The sequence below is a fragment of the Aphelocoma coerulescens genome, chromosome 4, assembly GCF_041296385.1.
Source record: "Aphelocoma coerulescens isolate FSJ_1873_10779 chromosome 4, UR_Acoe_1.0, whole genome shotgun sequence".
Lineage (NCBI taxonomy): Eukaryota > Metazoa > Chordata > Aves > Passeriformes > Corvidae > Aphelocoma > Aphelocoma coerulescens.
The window spans coordinates 19,096,488-19,108,817 of record NC_091017.1 but is presented as its reverse complement, the minus strand read 5'-3'; the positions used below and the strand labels follow the sequence as shown (position 1 = coordinate 19,108,817).

At 45.0% G+C, this 12,330-nt stretch overlaps 1 protein-coding gene across 14 annotated transcripts in view; it reads right to left on the bottom strand.

Moving 5' to 3' along the window:
* Positions 1–1,282: 1,282 nt before the first annotated feature.
* SEC31A (SEC31 homolog A, COPII coat complex component) overlaps positions 1,283–12,330 on the bottom strand; it is a 39,550-nt gene continuing 28,502 nt past the window's right edge. For 8 of the 14 annotated variants that reach the window (XM_069012958.1, XM_069012963.1, XM_069012969.1 and 5 more), the window contains 5 exons: positions 7,648–7,706; positions 5,437–5,709; positions 4,925–5,044; positions 2,741–2,812; positions 1,283–1,891 (listed from right to left, as the gene is read on the bottom strand). In XM_069012958.1, coding sequence (XP_068869059.1) covers positions 1,712–1,891; positions 2,741–2,812; positions 4,925–5,044; positions 5,437–5,709; positions 7,648–7,706 — 704 coding nt within the window. In that variant the 3' untranslated portion in view covers positions 1,283–1,711. Of the gene's footprint in view, positions 1,892–2,740; positions 2,813–4,924; positions 5,045–5,436; positions 5,710–7,647; positions 7,707–9,163; positions 9,212–12,330 lie in introns of all 14 variants that reach the window. The other 6 variants (XM_069012957.1, XM_069012962.1, XM_069012961.1 and 3 more) reach the window with 1 other exon arrangement.

Genomic DNA, 12,330 nt, shown 5'->3' with positions numbered 1-12,330 from the left:
CCTGTCCCTAGCATGTGTGCCTTGCCGAGCCCCTTCTCATTTGGCATCCTCTGTGACACAGATGCAAGTCTCATGAAGGTTTGTGTCATTAAACATTCCATGGCTTTTACAAAGCCACATCTCACACAGGAGATATTCCCAGCCAGTTACTCTCACACGCTGCTGCTTGCTCTTGTTCCCAACTTATGAGCTTCCACTTTACAGCAGTGCTTTTGCCCACGACCCTGCACCTACTGGAGGGCATCCCCTTCTGCCACCACCATCAGTCTCCTCAGTTGTCACTGCCAGAAACAGCCAGCTTCCCAAAATATGGACGAGCTGCCTGTCCTTCACAGTGCTTGCCACCCCTCCTGTTCCATGTCCAGAACACCCAAAAACACTCAGAGAGAGCATATACAAGGCCAGCTCCTGCATTCCTCTAGCATTACCTCCTATCTGCTGGTTTGGTCCTGAAAGTACGTACTGAGACTGCTTTTTGTTTTCCTTGCTGAGCAATGCATCACAGAAACCTCAGGCCAGCCCAGCACACTTGCTTTTCACGCTGCTGAGGTGGTTTTTTAAAATTTTATTCCTGTTTACCTTTGAATGTGTCTTCTTTTAAAACTTTTCTACCTTGAATCAAGACACAGAGGTACTGCTATACTAAGTATACTTACACAAGAGTACTTGTAACACTGCTTAGAAACCTGTAACCTAGATCAAAAAATTTACTCCAATTGTTGTTTAGACTCCTCAAATAAGGTAACTCCAAACTGATGCTTTGTGTTCACCAATTTTAAAAGCTTATGAAGTAAGAAAATGCTGGAAAGGAAATAAAACTGTTTTGCCTGACAAATCTGTTTGAAGTCACAGAAGTCACCAGTGATTTACATTGTTATTTAGATGTTATTTCTTGCAGTGTGCATTGCCAAAGCTACAGTCCACTGGCACTGAGATTTTAGGGAGTTTTCATGCCAAATTGCTTCTTTTATTTCCAAAATCCAGACATTTCTTCCAACTGCTGTTCTTTCTGTGTTCTACACAGAGCTTTAGTGATAAAAAGAGGAAAAACAGAAGTATTCTCATGCCCAGGACACAACAGACAGCAGCCCCACTGTACTCCAGGTTCAAAATCTCTCCATTGCAGTTCATAAAGACAAATTTTAATAAATTTACATTTATTGAAAATATCACATTAGCTTTTATTTTGCTCATTTGCCCCAGTGCACAATTAAGCAATTTAACATGTAAATTGTAATAATAGAACTGCAAGCAGCTTCATAAAATGAAAGACCAAATACACTTATAACATGATCAGACTGTTTTTAATCTGGTGGATAAGGAACAGTGGGGTGGAAAGGGAATAATTTGTTTTAGGGTCTGATACACAACCTATCTTGTTGTTTCAACACATACATCTGTTATTAAAAGCCACTGTTTAGCAGTGTAACATGCACCTAAAAATTGACAACGTGGGGCATCATCCATTAAATATACTATTTGTAGATGAGAATCATTAGGGGTGGGGAAAGGATTAAAATAAGAAGAAAAGCACCAGGGCTCCACAGCCCTTCTAGAACAAAGTACTTTGCAGGGAGAGTGTAATGCCATTTGCCAGCTCTACTGCGCCATGCTGTGAGGACGAGCGCTTGGTCCATTTCCCGCATGTCTGCCGTAGAAATGCACTTCTTTGGGAAAGCAACCACCAGGGCTTTGCAAGTGCAGGGCTACCTCACACCCCCAGTTTGTTGGCCTGGGTGAGGACGACCTTCAGGACTGGCATGAAAGCAGAGGTCTCGCTGAAGTTGCTGGTGCTGACGATGTGTGTGTGGATGTTCAGTCCCTCCTGGTAGTTGCGGGTTTCGATGCTCTTCACGATGTTGTGCAAGCCACTGATGATGGTTGGAGAGAGCTGCAAGGAAGGCAGGCAAGGCAGGTCAGCACAAAGGAAAAACTAGAAAGAGAGAAATTCCGAGTGTGGCACTTGGCCCTCAGGAAGTTGGAACAATTAGTTCCTTTTGTTGGAGCCAGCTATCTTCAGAGCTGCACCACACTGGGAACAGTCACTGGGAAGTCTAACAACAGACTTCAACCAGCATGGACCTTCTCTGCAGTACTGCTATGCCCTGCAAGCCTTCCCTGCCAGCCCCTGGATGCAACTCTCTGGGGTGGGAGACCTGCTGTGACAGACTCTTGGCACTAGAAAAACCTACTGAGCTTTTACATCTTTGGGTAAAGTTAATTGCTCAGCAAACATGGACAACAAGAGGATTACATCACTCTAATCTTAAGGTACTAAGACATTTAAGCACAGTCCTTTGTTCTGCCAAAGCCTTCTGGAAGGCTTTGGAAAAATTACCAAATCTTCAAAAGTACTTGCACATCTGCCTTCCAGTGAAGTCAGTGAGCCTCCAACATGGAAGTCTCCTGGGTTCTGTTTTGACCCCAGGCTGTGTGTCTCAGTTTCTTCCTGGAGCAGAGAAACAGTGCCTGCTGCAAGGAGCTCTGCTCTTTGGCTCAGCACAGCACCACAAAACTCATGACAACCTCAAAACACTGCAAAGTCTGCACAGGTGTGTGGAGTCAAGCACAATAACTAGCTGTTTTCTAAGAAATCCATGCAAACATCCAATAAATGGATCTGGAGCACACTTCCAAAGAAAAAACAAGCACCTGCTGCATATTGCAGAAGTAGTACTGCACCAATGAAGTCATTGGCCATACGTGATTGAGGGGTGGGGGGAAGTACAACAGAACTTACTGTCTGTTCCCGAAGTTTGTCATATAGAAACTCCAGGCGTTTATTTGCATCATCCAGCTTCCTCTTGGTTTGCTGCAAGAGAAATAAATACATCAAAGCATAGTGATTTTAAGAACCCCAGACGAATCTGATATCATTGCAAAGAGCAATGCAGCACATCAAATTCCTTTCTCAACAACATTTTCCTAACACATAATTTGGATTCATTGTTCTGTACTCTTCTCTCCTGATTTTGCTAGGAAAGACCACGTGATGTGACTGTAGTTCTCTACATGTAAATGCTCCAGTTGTCTACAGAGACTAGAAAACAGTAGAGGTACACCCCAAAAGCCACTGGTCATTTGCAAACCCCACTGGCATAGCTGATAAGAAAAGTGACAGAATTCTGAGTTGCAGCATGATTTTTTTCCCTATGGTTCATTGAAAAAGTATAGTGATAACTGGATAAAATTCTTACTGGAATGAAGTATCCAGCAACATCAGTGAGAGCTTAAGGGCACATGCAAGTACTCAAGTTCTAAGTGTTTACAACTCAGTCACCATTTATGGCAAATCCTAATTATATTTTTCCTCATGTGATTAGTAAAGCCAGCAGTTTGTATGTAAGTTTTTAGTGTCAACAGAACAGCTAATAGCCCAGCCCAATCTGTCCTTACAGACCCTTTGTGCTTCCATGACTTTTATAAAGTAAACCACCCACTGATGTGCCTGGAATTGTTTTGCCACCAAAGGCTCTTAAAATAACCCCAGTACATTCCACCTGGAGCTGCAGCTGCTGGAGAAATGAATTTTTACCCACTTTTTTTTTTTTCCCCCAAACAACATCTAAAATTGTAGCTTTTACTCCAGAGTAATAAAACAGTAATAAAGCATCAAGGTTACAATTGCAGGAGCACAAAAAAGCTGCTGGTCAACAGCACCAGAAATGTCATCAGTGCACAAGAGTAATGGAACTTCCTCCTAAATCAGTCTGTGCATGAAACCATCTTCACTTTATCCTAAGTGCCATTTTCCCTGGCAACTGGAAACATTTCTCTGGATTAAATCCTGGAGAAAATAAAGCTTGTGGGAATGCTTTAGCTCAAGGGTGAAGACCAACTGATGGCTGCCTGCTGTGCTAGAAATTAGGGAAAGCTGTTCAGATGGCATAAAGGAGAACACAGCACACAGATCTTGGGCCACATGTGGAAAACTCCTCAGCAGCAGTTATGTCATCAAGGAACTGAGGTATCTAAGGAAAAAGTACCCCAGGAGGAGCAGGTATGAAACCCCCAGTTCTTTTGAACTGGCTAACTCTCAGAGACATAGACCACAGAACATTTGTTTCAAAACCCATGAAAGGTGCACATGCTACTTTCATTTTACAGATAGTCAGCTAGGACAAAGAGGAATAAATGGTGTCTAGGAAACTGCAAGGCATCTCTCCAGCCAAAGCAATTAGGTGGAAGTGCAAACTGGTTGTTCTCCTTGCTCTTTAGTGCCCGTTCCCATTTTCCCCTTTAGAATGTAATAGTTGAGCAGTGCCTGTATTTGCTCTGACAACAACTGATGTGTACAGTCAGGGTGGTGTCTCTTGTCTCCCTGGGCTGAAACACTTTCTCTGCCTAACAAAATCAGAGAGACTTAACAAGAAGCAAGCAAAATGTGTTGGTAGTGCAGAAAAGCAATCCCCAGGTGCAGATGTGAGTGGAATGCTTTTGCCTTCTTTGTCTGTCTAGGAGAAGGGACACTTAGAGGAAGTGAAGGTCAAAAGGAATGCTGTATACACTATATATATACACACACGTGTATATATGCTCTCTACAGCCTTTAAATAAAGGATTTTGAGCAATTGAGTGATTCCAAACCAAGAAGAGCATGAGTCTGTGCTGCTGACCATGCAGATTCAGGGCACAAAGCCCTCTGCACACCACCAGCACCACCTTGTAGCATGTGGCAGGCACAAGCTGAACAGTCAGCATCTGGGCTTTGTGGTGGCATGTTATTTACTGGCCATCAGAAATAATTGAGAAGCTCTGGGAGGGATGGCTCATTTACAAAGTACTGGCTGCCATGGGAAATGTTTTTCCTATCCAGCTCCAGTGGTTGTGTTAAAGCTGTTAACCTTCCCCTTTCTCAGCTAACTGTTGCTTCCCTTTGAAATGAGTTTGTTACCAGAAATCACACATCACAGAAGTCGCCTACCGGATCAGAGGCAGACAGCAGGCACCTCTGGATGAGAGCTTCAAATGTAGTCTTCAGAATAAGGTGCTCCTCAGGGATGGGCTTCTTGGTGATCTTCTCTGTGGGCAGTGCCTGCACGTGCTGAGCAACAGAGAACAGGTGAGACTTTTCCAGGTCACTGTGCCCACATGTTGTTTTCAGCTAAACTGAGTGGCATTATTAGCTAGCTTGGCACAACTCCTATTTCTTCCCTGTGGGTGTGTGGAGGTGACTTTACCAGCACCTGCTGTTGCTCCCTCTGGGAAGGTGTGGAAGTTGCAGAAGGAAGCAGCTTGTTGGCCCATACTGACTATAGGATTAGTGTGGCATCTAGGTGGAGGTTACAGTACCAAAATGCCAGCACGGCACACAGCCAGTGCCTAGAAACTCCACAGTACACTTTGCAGCTACAAGAAAAGCCTGGATAACAGGATCCTGCCTGGCAGGCTCTACTGATGGACAAACAAACCCATGCAGTGCTGGGGCTACGTTACCTGGATGGCATTGCCGATTGGGGCCCCCGGGGCCCCCTCCGTGCTGGGTTTGGAAACAGTGGGTGGCATGATGGATGGCCCCAGGGGCTGGGAAGCAGGCTGGAAGCCACCCTGCAGCACCATCTGCCCTGCAGGGAGGTGTGGAGGCTGGAAGCTGGGTGCACTGCTGGGCGGTGCTGGAGCCGGGGGCTGCTGCATCTGAGCCTGTGGATCCGCCAGCGGGTTCATGATGGGGGAAGTGATGGGGACCGGGGGCAGGAAGTTGTCAGGGACCTGGGAAAAAAGCAGGGCATTTGTGTTGGTGTGGCTGCTGCAGGCACAGCACAACACCCAGCTCTTACAGACTTCCCAAACCACAGTAAGTGGGAGTGCTGGATACAGAAGTAACAGGGGCAGACAACACAGGATTGCACTCTGGCTAACCAAAGCCATCCCTCGGGCTGCACAGTAGGAACTGCCGTGGGGCAGCCCAGCCTGCCCCTGGCCACAAGAGCTGAGTGCAGCCACCTCAAATCAGAGCCACTCTCCCTCGGCCAAGGGCACAAACCAGAGATGTGGCAGACCAGCACTATTAGAAGAGAAAACTAACCCACACCTACATCTATTCTTACTATTGGGTCATTATATTTAGACTTTTGTGTCTCACTTTCAAGGGTGTATTTTTGTCCATGCAGTACGTAGGTCACAGCCAGCAACATGCCCCAGTAAAGCTTCTGAAAGCTTTTCAAGCTTCTGGCACACAGGTCTGCACTAAGGCAGATTACCAGGGCATTTCAGATTCATCCCCGAGCATCTGCCAGTCTTGACACAGGGGTGTTTCACAGACATTTGGAAGACGGAAGAGACAACAAAATGAGCTTCTGGCCTCTGCTACACATCATGCAGGAATCCAAACAACAGAAAAAGGGCTTCCATGGGAATGTGCACATTTCTTTGGGTGCGCATGGAAAAAAAAAGGGAATATTACAGAACCCTGAATGAACAACCCTAGAATTAAGCTAGTGGTTTGTGACCGCAAAAAAAATATTCCCAATCCAGCAACAAAGCCAGTAATAAAAGAAATGAATCACAGCAATAAACTTTTGAGTGGTGAATAAGTTCTTAGTTAGGAGGAAAACAGCTGAAAATTATGGCTTGAAATGCCAGACATTCCTTCTATTTTGTAATAGTGCATGTGGTGAGTCATTTTATAATATCCTAAACCACCCCTCAGACAGTGGACAAAAGGGAAACAAACATAGAAACACAACTGACAGATTTGTTAAATACCCAACAGGGAATGCAAGGAGCACATTCCTCATTTAGAAGGACCCAACCCACAAGCCTTGGCTACAGCAGACACTCTGGCTGTGACACACACACACACACACACAGAAGTGGCAAAACCCTGTGTGCAGAAGGCTGCCTCTTGAGCTCTCAGCTCCAGCAGTCATTCTGACACTAAAAGTTCTCTAACCAACCTCCAAAAGGTTTTTCACCTTGAACTGCAGAGACCAAAGGGTAAGGAAGACTTCTGCCTTCACCTTCACCCAGATCTTATCTTGCCTGCTCTAACTTTTTTTGTTCTCTGCACACTTTAGACACTCCAGACCAACTCTTGCTTCTCAGGGTCAGAGTGGTGGATGACACTGACTGCTATGGAGAAACTCCAGGCTACAGCAGCACCAGGGGATGAAAAGGCTCACTCTGCTCCATGCCAAGTGTTCCCAGTTATCCTGCCCTGCTGCAATTTAAATCCGTTTTGCAAAACTACATTATCTCCATCACGGAAATTGTCTTACTCTTAACAGATCTCTTAGGGTCAGACCCTTCATCAGGATAAATTGCTTTCAGCTCCAGCAACATCAATAATCTGTAACAATTTGCACAGCCTCCTCATTTTACCTAAGTATCATTTCCTGCAAAACTCTGCTGCTTTCCTGCAGATGAAAACAGTCAGAAGTATTTGCTTCAAACCAGGAACAATGTTGTCATTAACAACCACAACTTCAGCAAAAACCCACCATCTCTTTGGAGGCTTATATATTTGGAGAGGGATAATGCATATTTAGAGACACATTAAGGCCATTTCTGCTCGTGAGGTGCAGCTTTTGTTTGCTGCTAACCCTTCTCTTTCCTTATCCTGCCAAAAGGTTTCCCAGGAGCAGCTTAAACAATTGCTTTTCAAGTGACCAGCACTCAGTTGTGTTGAGGTAGGACTTCCTAGAGTACCTTCTTCTTCTTGGCAGCTCTGTTCAGGGTGGGAGGGTCATTCCAGCCGTTCTGAGGCCCTGGGACAAAGAGGAAACAGAGACTGTAAGTACCTGGGAGGAGGGCAGTGATGCCTTCTTGAGCTCAGCTGAGCCAGCTCCCTGCCATGGCTCTACTGGCAGAGCCTTGCCCTCTCCTGCCTGCTCCTCTGCCCTTCCCTAAGGGCCAGAGCAGCTCCTGTGCCAGCCAGAGCCTTCCAACATCCCTACCATCAGACCCTTTGGGCTCCACACCCGCTGGGCAGGTTTGGGATCTTGACCAAGCGTTCTCAAGTTAATAACTTAATTATTAACTTTTCCTTTTCTTGCAGGAAGAAAGAGCTTTGAGCAGACATGCCCAAAAAAGCTCTGCTACACAAACTGTGCATGTGAAGAGAGCTTACCCGTGACATTTGTACATGAAGTTCCCCAGCAACACCACACAAAAAGAAGAGGCATAAGAGGCCTTAAACATTTCAGGCCAGATTCACCCAGCCACCTTGCAAACACAAAAGAGCTACAAACCCAGCTTTCCCCTGCCAGCTACAGCAGCGTTTTGGGTGCTTTGTATCCCCAAATCAGAGCAGAGCTGCTTGAGCAAGGTGGAAAAGTCTGGCTTTCTGCACCAGGGGTGATTTGTTTGAAACTGGAAGAAGCACAGAGGAGGTCTGAGCAGATTCACTCCAAGTCTGGGGTGCTGCTCTGCACCAAACCTTCTGCTCTCCCAAGAAAACAAGCCCCCTGCAGCTGCGAGATTTGCACCCCAAAGCTCCATTAGTGCATTAGAAAGAGCTGCCCATCTCCTCACGGAGCACATGGAATCGGGCCCACTGCATTACATCCAGGCATTACCGGGGCCTCCCCGAATAATCAGGATTTATTGCACAAAGCCACAAAAAGCCAACAAAACCAAATCCCTGCTCAATGGACTTTTTCACCACAGTGTTTTTCACTTAGCAGATGACGAATTTACCTTAGACTGCACAGCTTAACATTACTGCAGAATTTGCTCAATTTATCTGAAATTTCATTTGCTCCCGAGCTTTTGTCAAGCAAGTTCCACATCCAGAGCATCTTAAAGGGGTAAATGAAAAACTATTTAAAACCCCTTTCACGTCTGCTTTCTCTTTAACCAAAGGCAGTGCCATCTCCTGGCAGCCTCCTCTATTCCTTCCTATCCAGAAAATCCTAGACTATTTCAGATACAGGGAGTCCAACTGATAGTAACGTTAAGAAAATCTCCCAGACTGTTACTCCTGTTAATTTCCTGGAATAATTTGCATTAAAAAGGAAAATATTTTAAAAGAATTTGTTTCTGTGGTTAAAAACTCCAGATATATTGTTATTGGTTTCAATTAAGGAATTAAAAATCGATTTAATCAAAGTCTAATTGGCAAACAGCATCACACTTAATGTCCTCTAAAAGAACGTTTGCATAACTGATGTCCGTTCAATTAATTTCATGTAGTGGCTGTAATTATTTTCAGGTTAGGTGGTACCTAGTTCACCTGCGAAGGGAGAGGCCTGGTCTTGAGATGGTAGACTTTCTGCAGACAAAATGCAAAGATAACTAAAAAAAAAAAAAATTCTTCAAAAATAATTAAGCAGTTGGTCTTTAATTTTTGACCAGCAATTTAGTTTCACAACATGCATCAGCAGAAAAAACACCTAACCTAATTAATATGCCAGCTTGGAGACAGGTCATTTATTCAAACCCCCATGGAATTCCTTTTGTTCGCCTTCCCCCAAAACAAGCCTGTTGCTCTTTCCATGCAGTAAATCAGTGCTTCTAGTTGTTTATAACAAATGTTGCAGGGTTCTGGCCCATTTTCTTATCTTTTCTGCTGTTCTCATTTTTTATTCCAGTGCAGCTGACAGACCATTATTCTTAGCCACAATATTCTCCACATTGTTTTACCATTCCAGAAAGCTTTTTGATGCTTGAAGTACTTGAACTTAAGGTGGATCTCCAAGTATTTTCTCAAATCAAGGCACACTCTCAACTGCATGCAGCCCAGCAACCCAAGTATGTTCACATATCAACCTTACACTCACACACAGAGACACACTGCCTGCTCAGACTGAGCAATAAATCCAAATGGCAAAATGCAGCCAATAAAGCCCACACCATTTCAAAGAGTGAAGGAGCTTTGGGGATGAGGTAACTCCTGTCCCTGGGGTTGGCCTGCTCATAGTTCTGGTGCAAACCCTTCCTTTAGCTCAGAATTGGTCTACTGCATTGTCAAACAAGATTCAGGATGCTGAGAATTAGAACTTCCTTGAAAGTAGGTTCAAAGATCTATAAAGTGAGAGGGGTTGAAAATAAAATTACATGTGGGCTTTTCTTGCTTACTGAAGCTCTGAGCACAGCTTAACATATTGATGTTATATACCTTTGCAAAAAAGCAGAAAATATTTACAGAACTCTTTCTTTTTAAGTGCATCTTTAAATCCAAGCCAGGTCAAAGGTCAGGTGCTTCTCAAGAGTTCAAATTTGAGATTCCTTCCTCCCTTACTCCTGCCTTTAAATGAGTCACATTTGCAAAGTGAAGCATGATGTTCCCAGATAAGATCATCACCCCACACAAAAGCACACTACTTCATTGCCAGGATCAGTATCACTGCAGCAGAACACTCCGAGTCACAGGTGAGATCTACTTCTGGCTGCAGATCTCTGTGGTTCTACAGGATCTCCTGCCAAGGCATCCCTCACTAGGCACTGCAGCTGCTCAGAAAATGTGTTGGTGGTAAGGCATATTAAGCACGTACACTGTCACTGCTGCACTTAGAAAAAAAGATTCTTTTCCTTCTTGTTTGCATGCTTTCTGAAAGGTGTAATCTAAACACTGGAAGAGAACAGAGTGTGCTCTTCAATCTTTTTTCCATAGTTCTCCAGCTGCACCCATCACTTGTGTGTATGCATGAGCCATCCTGGCCCTCAGCACCTCGCCATGCCCTGGAGTCCACCTCTGCATTTCAGCCTAAGGCTGCAGAAATCGGAGAGGATGCCCAAGTTTGGGTTCCTGAAGGTCTGACACTTTGTACTGGCTACCTTCTCACCACACCTGCTGAGAAGAACATATGCAGCATGGATAGTTCTCAGAAAGTTTTATAAAAAGCCTAATATGAACAACTTTGAACGCTGAAAAGAGCTTCACCCACTCTGAGCATGCCACGTGGACTATGTCACGTCACTGCAAGAAAGCCAGCAAGTGGCAGATCCGAAGTGCCTGCCAGTGACGCAAGCTGAGTAGTAAAATGGGTAAGAAAGAACAATTTTCTTGCTCCTTGCATTTATTTGGAGGTGCAGAAGCTATGCTGTCTGCATTATAATGTGCTGCTTGACATCCCAGGCCTAGAATCCTATCCAATACCTCTTCCACCATCCAATTTAGTAACTCCTTTGGCTTAGATTCAAATTTGACATGCCCCGTAACATGGGGTCAGGAGAGGTCACAGTAGAGCACCTCCAAGAACAAACAGGACACCAAATCTGGCTGCATGGTGAATGGAAAAGGTCTTTTCTCCCCTTGCAACTCTGGCAGCCCTACACCTATTTTTTGACAGGGCAAAAGACTGCTTTTCCCCCAAATGCAAGGGGGTATGTGAGCTGCCAGCCCCAAGGACACCAACAGGAGCATCTACTCATAGGATTCATGCTGCCAAAGGCAAAATGGCTTTTCTGCACTGCATCACCCCTAACAGACTTTTAAAATAAGAGAGGGAATGACGGTGTGCACATTAGGGCCTGTCAGCAGAGTCAACATCCCCAAAACATCCCTCAAATCTTGCCCAGCATTCCCTGTACTCTCTGCCTCCCAGATCTGGTCCTTGACTCTTCAGCTGGACCACCTGGATGTCAAGTATGTTTATGAGCAGGTTTAGAAAAGGACTACTGATTCTTCCTGCACTGTCTGGCATGCAAAGCTGCTGCTTCACAGGCTGCTAAGTGAAGGGACAGGTTTGTTATGGCAGGCAAGGTCACTGTCCCACGGCAAACAGTGACATCCAGGCAGTCACAAGCAGACACAGAGCCCCACCTCAGCGAGTGCTCTCTCACCAAGCCTGCTCCAACATGCTCCTACGTGTCAGCCACACACACATGCTTTTAATTGACATTCAGGGAAGAGACGTGTGAAAGCATTTCTAAATCACTTCTGATTATCTTTTAAGGCAGTTGCAGCTACAGTAAAATCCCATCACCATAAGAGGTTAGGGACAAAATAGTGAAAAGGAGCTGATGCCACAGGAACTGCTGTTTGAATTAAATATGCTGCCAATCCTGGGCTTAAAAGGCTGCTCAAGAACCAGGGATACAGGGACAAATCACATCTGCAAAATCATTCTGCGAGGAGAACTAGGATCATCTTGTCTGCAGCGATTAGGAAAACTTGCTCATTTTTGTACTTTGCTCTCCAGTCACAACACAGGCTCTGACGCCAGTGATAAAACTGAGCCATGATCCATCCATGGCATACAACAGCCTCATAACAAGCCTGTTGTAGCATCCTGTCCTGGGCAAGACAAAAGCTCTGTGACTGTGGCAAGGTCTGGCTCGCCAGAGAAAGGTGACTGCTCATGCTGCTTAGTGCACCAACAGCCCTATCACGGATGCACAGGGGTGATGATGTGGTTTAGAAATGCTTTGAACTGATCTCTAAGCAAA